The sequence below is a fragment of the Anabas testudineus genome, chromosome 11 (genome assembly GCF_900324465.2).
Source record: "Anabas testudineus chromosome 11, fAnaTes1.2, whole genome shotgun sequence".
Taxonomy (NCBI): Eukaryota; Metazoa; Chordata; class Actinopteri; order Anabantiformes; family Anabantidae; genus Anabas; species Anabas testudineus.
Genome location: NC_046620.1, coordinates 4890044 through 4906378, shown reverse-complemented (window position 1 = coordinate 4906378; position 16335 = coordinate 4890044). Strand labels below are relative to the sequence as shown.

General features: G+C 40.6%; 2 protein-coding genes across 4 annotated transcripts in view; both read left to right on the top strand.

Annotated features, from left to right (window-relative positions):
• Positions 1-10371, top strand: part of rnf19b (ring finger protein 19B) — a 28688-nt gene extending 18317 nt beyond the window's left edge. Inside the window, exons 2-9 of one of the 2 annotated variants that reach the window (XM_026347835.1) lie at positions 2081-2280; positions 4403-4547; positions 5227-5389; positions 6962-7076; positions 7554-7694; positions 7865-8054; positions 8202-8336; positions 8429-10371. In XM_026347835.1, coding sequence (XP_026203620.1) covers positions 2081-2280; positions 4403-4547; positions 5227-5389; positions 6962-7076; positions 7554-7694; positions 7865-8054; positions 8202-8336; positions 8429-8876 — 1537 coding nt within the window. In that variant the 3' untranslated portion in view covers positions 8877-10371. The remainder of the gene's footprint in view (positions 1-2080; positions 2281-4402; positions 4548-5226; positions 5390-6961; positions 7077-7553; positions 7695-7864; positions 8055-8201; positions 8337-8428) is intronic. The other variant, XM_026347834.1, reaches the window with a different exon arrangement.
• A 1958-nt stretch (positions 10372-12329) lies between these two features.
• ndufs5 (NADH:ubiquinone oxidoreductase subunit S5) lies at positions 12330-15982 on the top strand. 2 transcript variants are annotated; one of them, XM_026346936.1, is made up of 3 exons: positions 12330-12453; positions 14302-14521; positions 15785-15982. In XM_026346936.1, the coding sequence occupies exons 2-3, from the start codon at positions 14306-14308 to the stop codon at positions 15887-15889; spliced, it is 321 nt and encodes a 106-aa protein (XP_026202721.1). In that variant the 5' UTR covers positions 12330-12453; positions 14302-14305; the 3' UTR covers positions 15890-15982. The 2 variants fall into 2 exon arrangements, with proteins under 2 accessions (XP_026202721.1, XP_026202720.1); XM_026346935.1 differs by having other exon boundaries at positions 14299-14521.
• Positions 15983-16335: the final 353 nt, after the last annotated feature.

The window sequence follows — 16335 nt, the reverse complement described above, 5'->3', positions numbered from 1 at the left end:
ATCATTGCACAGACTTCATCTTTTATCCGTTCTATACAGATTCTCTTCCTTATATGTTGTGTGTCCAGTTACTTCACTTACAAAAAAAACAAGAGAGTGAAACTGGAGTTTTTCATGTGATGTTAGTGAGTTTTGAAACAGGGAAACGTTAACAAACAGTTTTCTCGTGAGGAGCTTGTTCGTCACTCATTTGTCTTCCTGCTGCTCTGTTTCTGTTTAGCAGAACTTAAACTAGAGAACCTAAGTTGAACTGAAAATGTTTTTGCATTCAGTCAGTTTAGTGACAGTCATCGTTACTGAAGAATCTTTGATTTACATTTTGCTTATGCGTCTTATGAAAGTCATCCTATTCCTCAGAAATGCGGGGGTGTGGTGTCTCTGCAGGAATTAAACTTCATGTCTCATCTTGTCCTGGTGAAAGCAAGCACTTGTCTGCTCTCATATCCATTAATTCTTTTTCCTTGTCTGAGAACAGGCCTGTCACCGTGTTTGAAGAAGCGGTAATGAGGGACATGTTGGGGCCGCCACGTTGGAGGCGTGCCAAAACAATTACATTTGTCATGTTATCACTTCTTCCGTGCTCTTCTTTCTTTTTATAGTATAACTTAAAAACACGACGCCGAACATGCTGACAACTGGCAGCATCTTTGTTCTGTCGGGGTAGAAAAGAAGGCAAGAAATATTTGAAATCCCTGCTTTTGTTATCACTCCTCCGACATGTTTTCTCCCACTTAGCTTGGTGACATTATTTCATGACAGGCCTCCTTTGTGATTTCCTCCTAGTGATTGACAACCGCCTAAATCTTAGTGTTTCTCCCTCTCTTTAATTCCCTTCTTTGTCCTCGTTGTTACCAAAAGCCACCATTTCGGCTGTATTTACCATTAGTTGTTAAAAGGTGTGCAGGCTGAACTGAAGTGTGTCATAGAGTGTTTGGGTTTGTGTGTTAGCAGGGTCTGAAAAACGAAACAAATTTCAATGGACTTTGGTGTCATGTTAGGTCATGAGCTATGGAACCGTAATATATTTTACACATACATTGTTGCTGTTTTCTAATAATTAACTTCAGTTCTTGAACAGAAATTAATCAATAACAGACTAATTTGAGTAATTAACGCTAATTACCTGCTAATTTACTTGTGTTAATGTCACAACCTTAATGTTGCAGCTTGAAATTAACTCCTTTACTGTAGATTCACACACCTTTCCACAGTGAACACTTTCCTTTCTGTTTATATTGGTTGGCCTCATCCCATCCCTTTCCTCTTTTCTCTTTATGTTGTTACAAAGTGATTACCCCACTGATCAATTCTCATCTCTCCCCTCAGTCTACAGAGATCTGTCAGGCCGTGTAATGTACCCATCAGAGACCATATTGGAGATTTTATTCTTTTGAAAACTCTGCTTGAGTTAACAGTTTGTAGCATTTCCAACGTTGCTTCTCTGTTATGTAATGTGTTGCCAAACACGGTGGCCTGGTATCAGTACTTCACTTGTGTCAGCATCATGTGGGTGCAAAGACGTGGCGCAAGAAGCAGATACAGAATACATAGTGTACAGTATGTGTGCAGCTGTGTGCAAAGTGCCTACCAGGGGTTGACCACAGACCATATCACACCTCTGTTGTGCTGAAGTTTGCTTTCAAACAGAGAAGAGCTATTTAAATTTAGATTGTGCAGCTCTTTTGTGTTACATTTGTCCGTTCCCTCTATGTTCTGCGTTGTCATCATGGTTTTGGGGGCACAGTTCTGTGTGTTGAAGTTCTACAGATTTTTTTTTTTTAATCTACCAGGTGTGTGTGCAGAAGTTCAGAATTACAGATTAGATCTTGACCTTTCACATTTTCTTTTAATTCTTGCTTTTATAACTTTCAGTAACTTAACGTGACATCACTCAGTGGGATCAGCAGTAAGAACCTTTTTACATTTCGACAATGTTAATGTCATAAAATGCCACTTTGAGTCATCAGCGTACTGTACAATTGTGAATCGGTCCAATCTTGTCTTCTCTCCCTTCAACATTTGACTTCTTCAGTTGCCACTTGATTGATCACTCCTGTCCCTGTCTGTCTCTTTCTCTCAGCTTTGCCGTCATCGCCTCGGGCTGTGCCAGCTGTCCCAGGCTGGTTTGTCGCAGAGAAGGCTGCGGTGCCGAGTTCTGCTACCACTGCAAACAGGCCTGGCATCCCAACCAGACTTGCGATTCGGCTCGCCAACAGAGGGCGCAATCCCTGCACACCCACAGCAACCACTCACCCAGTTACACACAGGAGCAGGGGCCTGGTGAGTACCTGGACACCGTGCACCTCCTCTGGAGAGCCATTGAATCAAACATCAGGCACAGACACCACAGATTCATGCACACACTATGGTGCAGACGTGTGTGCAGACATAAACAGGCAAATATAATCTTCTCCCCCAGCATTTCCGACCTCAAAATATTTTTCACACCTCTGAGAAGTCTCTGACTCTCTGACTGTCAGTCTTTCACATGTTTCTGTCTCTGCAGTCTGTCAGGGCGCTGACTCAAACTTGTCTCACGTCTGTTGCGCTGGCTCCTTGGCGTTCCCACCGCTGGGGAAAGTATTCAATGTTCTGTCAAGCATGAGACACTATTTATATCACAGTTTCTCCTCTCGATAGTTTCATATCTGCAGCACCCTGCATCTTATCACACATCGAAATGTCACCATAACTTTTCTCAGTCTCAACTTAATTTAGATTTTCAAAAAGACATATTGAATACATTTGCTAAGTATAATGCTGTACAGTGTTATTTTAGTCGTCTTTGTCATTAAAAATCTTCTACTTCAGCAGCTCAACTACACGAAAAGATACAGCATAAATGTCAGTACAAATTGGTTTTTCATCTGTATGAGTGCAAATAATGACTTTAAGATTTGCTTCTTCTCTCCCAGCTCCTTCTCCGAACTTGATTGTGCTTTTAGTTTAGAAATAGATTTATAATATTAAAGAAGAGAAGAATATCGTGTCCCTAGCGAAATTAAGAGGCTGTCAATAGATTGTTAAAAACATCTTCATTATCCATTTAAAATATAGAAATTAATGCAACAGACAGAAGAGTCACAGGAACATATGATTCATTACAAACAATACTGCAGGAAAATATTAGATACACAGTGGTGCATAAGTACATTTGCTCTTTACTTCATTATTTCCTATTTATAATACTGCATTATGATGCTTTAATTGTTTTCAGCTGTAATGGTTTATTTCTTTCTAGTTTTGTGATGATGGATAAAAACGTAACACTGCAAACATCCAGGCTTCTACATAAAAACATCCCCATATGCTTGTGTGGTTTTAATCTCATTTTGATTACAAATCTAATAAGTAAATTCGTCCAGCTGTCCTCGGTCAGTCCAAACTTCCTGTCTCTGCCAAGTATTGAGACGATTTGAAGGCCAAAACTGACTCATAAAAATTTCCAGCCCCTCCCTCGATGTGGACACGTCTAAATGATTCCCAGTCAACTGGATACAGACAGAAAGAGCATATAGAGACAGAAATATGTCGATGGACATAGAGAGGGAAAGACAGGGAGAGACAATAACAAGAAAGAAAGAAGAAATGGAAAAAGAAAAGGAGACATAGAAAGAGAAACAAGAGTTCCCTAACAGTAACTCCTCCTACACACACACATCTCCCACTTCAGGTTCTCTTCAACTTAAAATGTCAAAATGCTTTTTCAAGAGCAGAGATCATTCTCTGCATCCACAATTCAAACACACGGTGAATTGAGTTTTGGCTTGTTACCTTTCCTTCCTTTAAATAGGACAAACTGCTGCAATTGTTCAATCTATTACTCTTATTTAGTTTGGAAAAAAACAACAGGCACAGTTGTAGAGTTTTGTTTTTCTAACATTTAAACTAATCATACACTTTATTTTTTTTTTATTTGTCCTAGTTTGAACCAATGGTGTGATATGATTGCATAAACATTCAGGTTTACTTTAAATGGTGTAATCCTTTTTAGTTTTAGGAGCTATAACCCACATTTCTTTTGGGGTCAGTGCTGACGTTTTGAAAGTACAATAGTGCACCATTGAGTTACTAAACAGTGAGTGGAGGGGGGTGTTTGCTAAGGGCCTGTTCTTAATCAAGAGTAAAGACCATTTGTGTTTTTTTTTTCAGGGGTTGTGTGTGGTTCTATTTGGACACAGTAACTTTGTGGAGTATTCTTATTCTTCTTAATACTAAGCTAGTTGGCTGCTGATTCCACCTTTATATTTATAATATATTTATATAAGTGCATTTCCATTTTTATATGCCATAATATTTTTTTCACAAATCAACTTGTTGACCAAATGCACACATTAAGAAGAAACTGTTAAAACATGTCCTCGTGTCATTGAGCACATATTCTGTCTTCTTAAATTTGCAGCTGATGACATCAAGCCATGCCCTCGCTGCGGTGCCTACATCATTAAGATGAATGATGGAAGCTGCAATCACATGACCTGCGCCGTCTGTGGCTGTGAGTTCTGCTGGCTCTGCATGAAGGAGATCTCTGACCTGCACTACCTCAGGTAGGAAAACATCTCTGTCTACTGTTTGTGTCCTGTTCTAGTTCTAGTAAATCTAAATGCCGGCTTTAACAACAGCTGACCAAGAAGAGAGAATGTGCTTTGTGTCAATTTGAAATTATGCATCTAAGCAGATCAGCGCAGTGTGTGGGGTTCACCAAGGCTTAATCATGGGACCTCTTCTGTTTAACATTTTCAGGCTTCTGTTTGGCCACATTATTCAGTTCAGCTGTCATAATTATGCAGATGAAACCCACATTCACCTTGCTTCGTCATTAAGTTACTACAGTCTCTGCAAAGCAACCCTTTCACTGAAATGAGAAGGTTGTGGGTTTGCTCTCATCTTGAAAACCAAAAATCAAGTGACGTGTCAGTGTAACCTTGGACTCAAAGATTACAGAGAGATTACAGAGCAAAATTTAAACAACCACATCACATTAATTACAAACTCTGCCATCTTAAAAGCATTAATCTGAATCTATCTATCAGAAAAATTGCTGTAATGGTCTCATATTTTATGCTTTATTTTATGTTTCTTTCAAGAATTCTGTGAAGCACTTTGGATTACTCCTTCGTATGAAATGTGTCTTACAGCTAAACATTTTCCCACTCTTTCCTCCCACTTTCTCTGTCTTGTATCTTTCTTTTTGTTTTTTCCTCCCTCTGTGTTTCCATTCTGTAGTCCATCCGGCTGTACGTTCTGGGGGAAGAAGCCTTGGAGCAGGAAGAAGAAGATTTTGTGGCAGCTGGGCACATTGATTGGAGCTCCAGTTGGCATCACCCTCATTGCAGGCATAGCAATTCCCGCCATGGTCATCGGCATCCCTGTTTACGTTGGCCGCAAGGTGAGAAATCTGCTGGTGATACAACAACAGAGGAAGAAGCTTCAGACACATTAACACAATAATAGATCTCCTGTAAAGTGCAAACTTATGGTCTTTAAAGCACATAGTCACTTGAAGTAAAAACACAACTTTGATTAAGAAAATAAGTAGTATTTCTGTCTGCACCAATATAAGGTGCACATTTTGGTGACTTGCATTTTAAATGTGTGATATTCAGATACATTTTTTTAAATTGTTGGATAAAAACGAAAAAAAGTACAAAACTTGAGAGAAGGAAATTGAATTTGCGATCTAGATAGACACGTGGAGGGGACTTTTTGAGAGAAAGAGATTAGGTGCATTATAAAACTTTCTTACGTGTTCATAATTTTAATCTGGCATTGTTATCTTTATATACCGGTATGTCTAAACATTTAGTACATGCTGATACCGGCCTTTCCCTTTATCTTTTCCTCTGCGTGTTACTGACTTTTTGATTATTTACGGTCAGTTCACTTGACGTTCTTTGTGTGCAAGAGAGACCAGAAGTGGAAACCACAAAGTTGTGGAAAGGCTGCAGAAAGTTTACAACACTGCCTGTAATTCTTTCACAATCCTCCACGTATGATTATCAGGAATTTAAACCAAAGCAGAAGTAAAACTTTTTCTGTCAAAGTTTCATTTTGATGTTTTGCCATCACGCTTAACACAATGATAAAAGTTTTCTAGAAGTGACTGAAAGTTGGTTCAGTTCCTTTGGAAACCACAAAACCATTTCCATTCACATTGACAGTCACAGTGACCTACAGACGTTACCACTGCAGACGTAGAACCTATAGGCAACACAGAGCACATTTGTTAAAGTTAGGGTCCTAACACATGTGAGACCTTAATGGGGTTAAAACATCATTACATGTTATGAAGATGTTCAAGTGTTCATTATTTTGGGTTCCATGTTATTTGTCTTCATAGAGAATAATTACTATAACTATAATGTACTGTCATTTGAAATGGCAGATGTTTAGTAGGACCTTAACACACTTTAACTTTTTCTCTTGTGGACACTAATAAACTTGCAGATTTAGATTTAAGCCATTTGAAGATTCTGGCACAATAAGAAGTGCTGGAAGTGGTTGACTATCTAGATTAACTGGAGCCTTAGATACAGCAGCTCGGTCGCCCACAGTTTGTTTTCTGCATGTTCAAATCTCTGCAAGTGTTTAGGAGCTTTGGTTGTCCCAGTCAAAGAATTACCCACTGAAGCCGCATTCTTCCTCTGACGAATTGTGAAACACTTAAACAGTAAAATCTGTCTACACACAATACATCCGTGTGTGTGTAAATATATATATATAGAGAGATGATTTATTATGAAAACCTTTCTCTGGTAGTGTATCTGAATCCTCTGTCAGTGACACATGGAGAATTTTTTTGTGTATGTGCGTTGTCATTTTAAATTCATCAAAACTCTGATGTCCCCAAAACATTGCTAACCTTTGACCTTCACCTCTGCCTGTACGTTGTCAGTTTCGTCGATTTGTGAAGTGTTTGTGCTGCAAGTTAAACCGTGTCCTTCCCTCTCCTCTGCTGCAGATTCATGCCCACTACGAGCTGAAGAAGACGTCTCGTCACAGAAGGAACCTGGCCATCACAGGAGGCGTGGCCCTGTCAGTCATCACCGCTCCTGTCATCGCAACTGTCAGCGTGGGTAAGAAACCAGACAAGACCGCCGTCTATTATGCACCATGCATCCCCGAGGCTGACGGCCAAAACAAACCAGGGACAGTTTGTTTGTCAGTGTCTAGACAAGGTGCTGTACGGCACCTAGAGCAGCGGAAGAGCTTCGATCCAGCATGAAAATATGATAAATATTAGTGAAGCAGAATTTATCTCTTGCTTTAAAATGTCTCATGCTCAACTTATTATACCCTTCAGTCTCAATGTATTAATATTATTGCAAACATACTGTGTCAACAGTATCACTCTCAGTTTTAGACCATGTGCTATTAGAACAAATGCCATGAATTTATGAAACCACAAAATGAATCAGCATCTACTCCACTAGTCTGTGTAAATTGATCTTAAATCATCAGGAAGCTCGTTAGAGTCAGAACGAAATAACTAAATGCTCTTGAAGACTTTTTTTTATTTCTGAGGTATTTACGACCAGTTATTTTGATTTCAGGTATTGGTGTTCCCATCATGTTGGCCTACGTGTACGGGGTGGTGCCCATATCTCTGTGTCGAGGAGGAGGCTGTGGCGTCAGCAGAGGGAAGGGGCGCGGCGTACGAATTGACTTTGATGAGGACGACGGACCAATCACAGGTGATGACAGTTATAAGACCGTACTTCCTGTCTGTAAGCGTAATCATTTTCACCATTAGTAATTTTCCATTACAGCTTTCAATTCTTTATTAATTATATTATTATATTATAGTCTTTAATGTTATTTGCTTTTCACGTTCACTAAAAAGAAATCCTCTCTAATGCTGCAGTGGCTGATGCGTGGAGAGCCCTCAAGTCTCCAAGCCTCGGTGAGAGCAGCCTGGACGGGGCAGTCAGCGGTTTGAGCACCACCTCCCCCAGTGAGGGGCTCTCTGTGGCCCCCGGGGCTCTGGGTGACACACCGCACTTCAACACTTTGGCAGGAGGGGCCCTCGGGACCCGGACTGGCAAATACAGCAGGTGAGGATTAGCGAGGCTGAAGAGTAGCTGAATAAAAATCTTTATTAATGTTATAAATGGTAATGATGAATATAGTGTGATCTGTGTGCAGCGTCTTTGTTGATCGAACAGTGTAGTTGACTATTATGAGTGTTTGTGTTGCTCCAGGCTGGAGGTTCAAGCTGGGGAGTTGGCCAAAGAATCTGCCCAGAGGGAGACCGGCAGCCTGGGAGCAGGAAGTGACTGTGCCAGCACCCGAGGAATGGCCGGATCCATCATCTCCTCCTACACACTACCTGACAGGTGAGGCTTGAGTCCTCTCTGGGAATAAACTCTCTTCTCACGTCTACTCAGACGCTAACGCCTCGTCATTGGCTTTGTACCTGTTTCTGCAGGGAGTGCACCAACCTGGAGATCCAGGTGGACATCGAGACCAAACCCAGCCATCTCTGCCTGACTAGCGAAGAGGACCTGACCCCGCCGCCGGGCTCTGCTGCCATGGCGACCGCCTCGGGAGGCGAGGAGCCTCAGGACTGCAGCTCCAGACGTGGCGGGGGTCTGTCCGGCTCAGCTCTTGGACTGTCCCCGGGCGTGTCAATCAGGGAGGGCCTCCGAGACGTCACCCTGGCTCAGCCGGAGAGCATCCGCAGTGACCTGGAGATGTCAGACACTCAATCGGACGACATCGCCGAGCTGACGTCGGACGACTGTGACTCGCCTCACCCGAAAAGCTGTCACGCGGCGGCCGGCCAGCAGCCGCAGCCTCCCTCCTGCCGAGCGCTGAACCCCTCCACTGAAGGCCTTCACTGTCCCGCTGACACCAACGTCATCCTCTACGTCTGAGAGAAGAGCTCTCAGGATTGCACAAAAAAGAACCTAACCCCCAACAGTTGCATTTAAACTCTCCCTCATTTCATAGCTTTTCGTCTGTCGCCATTTCTCATTTGCTGCTTCTGCGACTTACAGACACCGTCTCGAACACAGACAGCGTTTGTTCACTTATTTCTGTCTTATCTATCTACCTGTCAATCTCCTCACTGAGTAAATTGTCAGGGTTCTACCTCTGAGATTTATAAGATGATGATTTATGTTTACTCCTTGGTGCAAAATGCCTTGGCTACTTAAGCAAAAAAAAAGAAAAGGTTAAAAAAATTTTAAAAAGAGGTAAAAAAATTTCCGTAAGAAATATTGCAAAACCCAAATCATGAAACAAGGTGAAATGTCACCAAGCACAGCAGAGGGAGAAAGATCGATGTTTGCTGAGAGCAACAGGATGTGCATAGCTATGTTTGAATGAATGTGGACTTTGTACTCTACTGTTGTGGCTTTATTTTTCTCTTTTCCTCTATTTATATTCAGATGACTTTGAAACTGTATTATTTGCAGCGTGCATGTGTTCTGCATGAGCCATACTGTGTGTGGAAGGTTTAAAAGAGGCAGCGAGTTGCTGTCACACTGCTGAAACTTCACGTCCAGGACGAAGCTGCACTTCGATCTCGCCTTCCCTGCACAGACGAGGAGCAGGGCGGAAACGGGGACAAAAACAAAAACAGTTTAGGTTTAGTGAAATACAGAAACAAGTGGCTGAGGTCTGACAATGATGTGGCGACGCCAGACGACACTGCAGTGAAGTGCACTAAGATTTCATTCAGTGCTGACGGATTAGAACAGCCTGGGACTGAGAGCAGCTTTGTCCTCAATTAACATTTCACTGAGAAGCTTATTTAAGTATAAACACATATACGTAAATATATTATATAAGATTTAGTCCTGCTGGTGTTTGCTTGGTTTGGACTTTCTCTAATCGTCTGTATGTTGAAGTAAAACACTTACTTGAAACTACAGAAAATACAACAATGCACAACGTCACATGTTCATGTTCAGATTTATGAACATGCAGAGTAAAAACAACAGTATTCACACGACAGTGGCACTTTATAAAATGCAACATTACTCTAACAAACCTGAAATATTCTGTGTAAAGGCTCCTGGTTTTAGTATCTCGTCTTAACTGTAAATAGAAAAACAAACTTCTCTCTCTGCTTCTGTTTTTAAATTCAAATGCATGTGGTACCCTTCTTCCACTGCCTTTGTTTTTGTAGCGAGTTTTGCAGCTTATTAGTTGTAATTCAGTGTTATACAGTGTTCAGTATAAAAATCCTTGTATGGATCAGTGCTACAACTAAATCGTATTCTGATTTGATTAACAGTAATAGTGAAACTTAGTGAAATGCTCACTATAGCTTTCTAGAAGTGTGCACAACTCATTTATATCGTTTTATTTCTTTATCAACAGTTTCAATTCCAAAGATCATCAGTTTAAAAAAAAAAAAAAAAAGCGACTCCTCACACTAGATAACGTTGAATCGATTGGTGCTGATCAGCTGGTCTCTGAAGCTCTGGGTGAATATTTCATCCACCAAACGTGAAGCTCTGCACACGTGTTGCTGACGTGCCGTCCTTGTCAGACCTCGCTCGCTGGTCAGTCCAGGTGTGTGTCGTGTAACTGGACCGGCGTTTGACAGCCGGCTGCCTGTCTGCCTTTTGGACTCCCACTGACCAACAGCACACCTGACTGGTTCTGCTTTAGGACGTGTTAACTGGCTGTCTGACCCACTTGAACGTTGTGTGTGTGTGCGTGTGTGTGTGTGTGTGTGTGTGTGTGTGTGTGTGTGTGTGTGTGTGTGTGTGTGTGTGTGTGTGTGTGTGTGTGCGTGTGTGTGTGTGTATAGACTCCTGATGAATGTATTTGTTTGTCCCACTTTGTTTTTTTGAATGAGCACTTGTGCACTTTATCTAAACGTGTTCTTATTTATCTTCATGTCTTGTTTTTTTTTTTTCTTGCTTTCCCTCATCTGTTGCTTTAAGTACGTTTTCGTCTGTGGTACAACCAAAAGACATCACCTACCAGATGGCCTTTTCTGTTGGATGTAACAAAAGAGGAGTTTGGCTCCAAAACATTATATAACCATTTCTAAATATAAATGCTTTGTCAAGTTTATCAACCAGTATTTTTAACTGAAAGGGCATTCAAGTTTTTTTTTAATCAGTTTTGTGATGCAGGGACTGTAAAAGTCTTATTTTTTTTATTTCTTTTCATAATTTATGCTGTATTCATATTTTCTTTTTACAATACTGTGTCACTTTTGGACATCTCATTTTTTGGAGCCAAACACTTTAGTTTGTCGATGCCAATAAGCTCTTCTTTAATCATACTCACAAGCTTGATGTGTTTTTTAGCTTTGTATCACCTCTGTGCTTCTGTTTAAAATGGTTTTCTACCAGGTTTTCTCTCGGTCTAAGGATTCGACTCGAGAGCCTTTCTCATCTCAGAGTAGCTTTATGGATTTAGCTGCATATATAACTTGGCAGTGCTTTGTTTGTTCTGCACTTATCACTTGTTTCTGCCTGTCTGCCTGTGAGAAAACACACGAATGTACCACGGGTGGAAAAAAACAAACTTCCTGAAAGAGTCTGAGTGTTAATGGGAAATGTTTTATTGAGAACACAGGTGTTCCTGTCTTTATTTGAAAAGGTTTTAGAGTATATAGATAGCAATATTTAAGTGTTATTATACTGTTTGTGTATTTCCTGACACTGCTAAAGCTCTGCCCTGTGCGGGGTTGAACATGCAGGACTGTGAACGACAATGTGTGGACTATTGGGGAAAATTAAATAAACAATCCGATGTTGCACCAAAGCAGCGAGTCACTGAGTCATTGCATTGTCAAAACAATATAAAAATATACAAAATATTCCAGAGCACTGGAGAATAAATGGACATTTAACTTGTCAAAACACCTGTAGTTGCCGACAGTTGCACAGTTCACTACTTTTATTTGACAGCTTTGGTAAACTAGTACGTTTCCCAGGTGCAGATTATCAATACAAATATAATCAAGTAATAAAAAATGATGTATGTGGCGACTGTGGTAGAGTGGTTGTCCACCAATCACAGGGTCCATGTCCAGATGCCGAAGTGAAAATGACAGATAATGTTTGTGAACCGGTGTTGTCGAGATTCCAGACGACCTATGCAGTTGTTTAAGGTTGTTTTCAGCAACATCTTCCCATTGACACATGTCTGGTGAGGATTATAAAATGTATGATAAAGCAAATCCATATATACAAATACATAAGAAATTATGCAAATACTCAGAGCTAATCAGATCAGATCGTTTTTTGTGAACCTTAAAAACCTGTTAAATAGTGGTCTGTGCCTGCACTAACGTCCTCCCAGTCCAGACCAGCAGGCGGCAGTACAGCACAGTTAGACCAACAGAAACAACACGAAGAAGAAGGGAATCTACGGCCTCCTGTGTTTTCAGCACAAGTCATCGCTTTACGGCCGTGTTTTGATCTGCCGTAAAGTGAGACGCCTGGAGTCGAAGGAAGGTTAAAGTGAATCCTTCAAAACACGGTAAATGCGGATATTTATAGCTTATTGTTTGTATTTCAGCAGCACGTTATGGATTTTATTACTTAGAAATAATTAGTTGTTTGGAAACAGCATCATTGCCTAAATAGTGTAGAATGCGATCGGCCCGTCGTTAGCATGAAGGAGAATCACACGATCGGAAACAGAACTGAAGCTAACTCACAAAATATCATACGGATATGAAACAGAGACATTTAATGGACCATGTGAGCAAATGTACATGTCCAGCTGAGAGATAGAAACTTATTTTATGAGCATCTGTGCAGTAAACGCTAGTTGGCTAGCTAACGGTAGCTCTCGTAGCTGGCTAATGGTGATGTGTAGCTAGCTGTCTGCGACAAGCTAGTAAACTAATAGAATAATAAAAAGGATTAATAGGAATTAATTTATTGTGGTTACTTTGAAATATTTTGTATAAATCTATTTTTAATCTCTAATATATTGTAGTGTGTGTGGCCAAGATTTTTCACAGCTTGTAACAATGTAAGTGATCTGTTTAGTTTGTATTCTGTATAATTGTGTATTTGTAAGTATGCGCACTATTTATATATTACTTATTAATTCTATGAAATCCTTATTATTGAGGTAGTAGTGTGTAATGGACTGGTACCGAGTGCATTAAGTTAAGAGGTATTAGGCTGTGTTTCTAATGGTTTGGCCCCTCTTAACTTAATGCACCAGTCCACCACACAGTACTACCTCAATAATAACCATTCAGCAGAATTACTGAAATTTTAGTCAACATAAAGAAATTAGAACTTCACTGTATTGGCTTGCATTAGATTGTACTAGTGTAACTAATGGAGTTACCAGTGAGTGTGTATCATTTATTGAGCCATAGCAGCAGCCAACCATCTTTGTCTTTCTAGTGGTGCAGGACACACAGATAGTTTGTGAGGATATTGTCTAAAAAGCAGTGGCTGAAAAACTTTAACAAAAATATGATAAAATACGGGGCCTCGGGGACACAGTGACCTGAGCTTCTCAACCATTTGTATGATTAGCTGGGAGGCAGGGTTCACATTTGCCTTAGGTTGGACATAAATTCCCAACACAGATAAAATGGACACATTAAGATGATAGAAGGCAGAGGAATGTATATTAAAGGTTGCCATCTTGCTCCCTGTCACACACCTTGCCTGTTGTGTTTCTGTGGATTATCTTGGTGTTCGCTGTTACAGTCTCTCATTTGGAAACTGGAGTCAAACCCCTTGAGATTTGGGAAGACAAAGGAGGAGGAGTTGGTGCACAGTAGTTTGGTCTCCGGTGTATTTTATCATTGAATAGGGGGAATAGATGCGCTGTACATCAGCCAGCACACACCAGCAACATCAGAGACACAGAAGACCCATGTTACTGAGAATAACATGGCGGACTGTGTCAACTTGAAGTCAATCAAAGAACGAGTATCCAGAGAAGCTGCGCTATGAAACAACAGCAAATAACAAATTCTGAACTACAACAATTACTACAAACGAACTACAAACATTATAACAATTTTTAAAATAAATAAAGGAGCACTACAGATTCAATAAGGCATAAAAATAAAACAATGGCTGTAATTATAATGGTGGGACCTCCGTGTCTGAAATGTGTGCTGATGTAATACCAAAAAAAGGCATTAAAATGTTTCTGGAACAAACCTGAGAGTAACCTGACCTAACCTGACTTTCTTTCCATCACTTCCTTTCACATTGCTCCTGTACGACCTGTTTTATAATAAATGTATTTATTATAAAACATAAATAAAAATATATAATATTATGTATTTATACATTTATTTTGTTCATCTCTCTCTTGTTTCGTCCCTCTCCTCTTTCCTTTCAGCAGCATCATGCCGCTTGTGGATTTGCAGTCTCGCTTTGGTATCAACCTAGATCGCTGGATCCTGCTGCAGAGCGGAGATCAGCCCAACAAACATGCCTCACGCTGCCACGCCTTTGAGAAGGAGTATATAGAATGTGCCCACGGCATCGGGCAGACTCGTGCCAGAAAGGAGTGCAAGTTGGAGTTTGAGGACTTCTACGAGTGCATGCACCGGCAGAAGACGGTGAGTGTTGTGAAGATACACGATTCCTAACACCAATGCTGATTTTGATATAAAATGGTTTAAAAGTATGATAATGATGTTTCATGTCATTTGATAAAGGACATTTAGTTATTGATGGGGGTACGTGGTGTGTTTGAATCTGATCTCCATGTCATTCTTTTGCTTATTTGTTACTCATCTTTAACTTACAAACGACATGTATAATGTCTGGATTTACTGTGTTTACCATTACCTGCTACTTCATTTAGGCAGAATGAGAACAACATTGTACATTTATGTCTCCCACTGACAAAGTGAGCCTTGTCTGACTTTGTGGCAATGACAGGACCATAGTTTATTTACAGACTATAGTTTGGCACTAATCAACTACATGGCTCCAGACTCTGTTCTGATATGGGCTGATGCCTGTAGTTGAGTGGTAGTGCTATCTGGTAGAAAAGGTTTGCAGTAGTGACAAAGTAACACCAAAGCACCAAGCTGTGACTTTTAATTAATATGACAATTTATCTGCAAATAGCTCACAGTAGCTGATAAAATTACTGCACTGCTAGAAAGGAAGGAAACATGGGATAAAAGAGGGGGTAAGACGTGCAGCAAAGGTGCCCAGCTACGGTTTGGTGGTTTGTGCTGTAACCATTCGGCCAACGGGTGCTCCACACTGTTTTATCTATAGATCCAAGAGCTAATATGAGTTGCTTTTGTTCTGTGAGCACTTCAAACCTGTTTCTGTATAGGTTGCAGTTTCTGGCTTGGACTAATTTACTTCTGCAGCTCAGAAAAATTATAATATCAATTTCCTTTTATAATTTAATTCAGAAAGAGAATCTCTCATATACTCTGGATTAATAACACATATCTGTTGCTTGGAGCTCTTTTGGGATGGATCAAAAGAAAAAAAAGGAACATCTGTGAGGCAGCTTCAAATGAAATCAGATAAATAAATTCTTTCACTAACGTCAGAGGTGAACTGAGGTCAGCCTCCAGCCTCGATACCAGAGTGGGTGTCAGCGGAGAATAAACTGACAGATGCTGACGGTGAATGTGCTGCAGCAGCAGGAATCTGGATCCAGGCGACATGAGTTTCTCGTTAGCCACATCTCATTATTCCAGACATGATGGAGTTGAACCATGAAGTGCTGATTTGAGATGAACGTCAGTTACAACATGAGCATCTGACATTAAATTCATTTAGGAGATATTAATGTTGAAATGTTTGTTTAAAGTCTGTGTCTCAGGCCTGACCTCTCCTCTTCTTCCCCACAGCGCGCGCGGCTGCACATGATCCGTCAGCAGCGTGAGAAGATGGTGAAGGAGGGAACCTACACGCCACCTTCCTGCCACACGGGCAAAGCTGATCAGTCACCATGAGGGAACACACAGCTGTGCGCAGCTCAGTTCTTGTGTATAGTTAATCAGATGTCACTATTTCCTGTTTGCAAATAAATGTTATCATCCACTGTCCTCTTCTTTGTCTTTTCCTTCACTTTTCTCTCCTTTAATGTACAGTTTTGTTTTAATTCACATTTTCTTTTGAAGGAAACTTCACTGCTCCTTTTTTTGTGTTTAATCCTAAAGTCTGATATAAACTGGTGGCATCTGCTGTTATTGTGCACATTAAGTAAAAAATCCAGATGTTTTTACTATTAAAAAATAACAGCCAACACATGAGGCTGTAAGTGATACCGAGCAGCAAACCATCAGTTTCTATTTAATAATCTCTCCACAGCTGATTTAATGACCTCAGGTTTACTGCGATTCCTCCAGCTGTGGTACTCTGGTGTCTTCTACTGTGCCTGAGCTGGAGATGAAGTTGA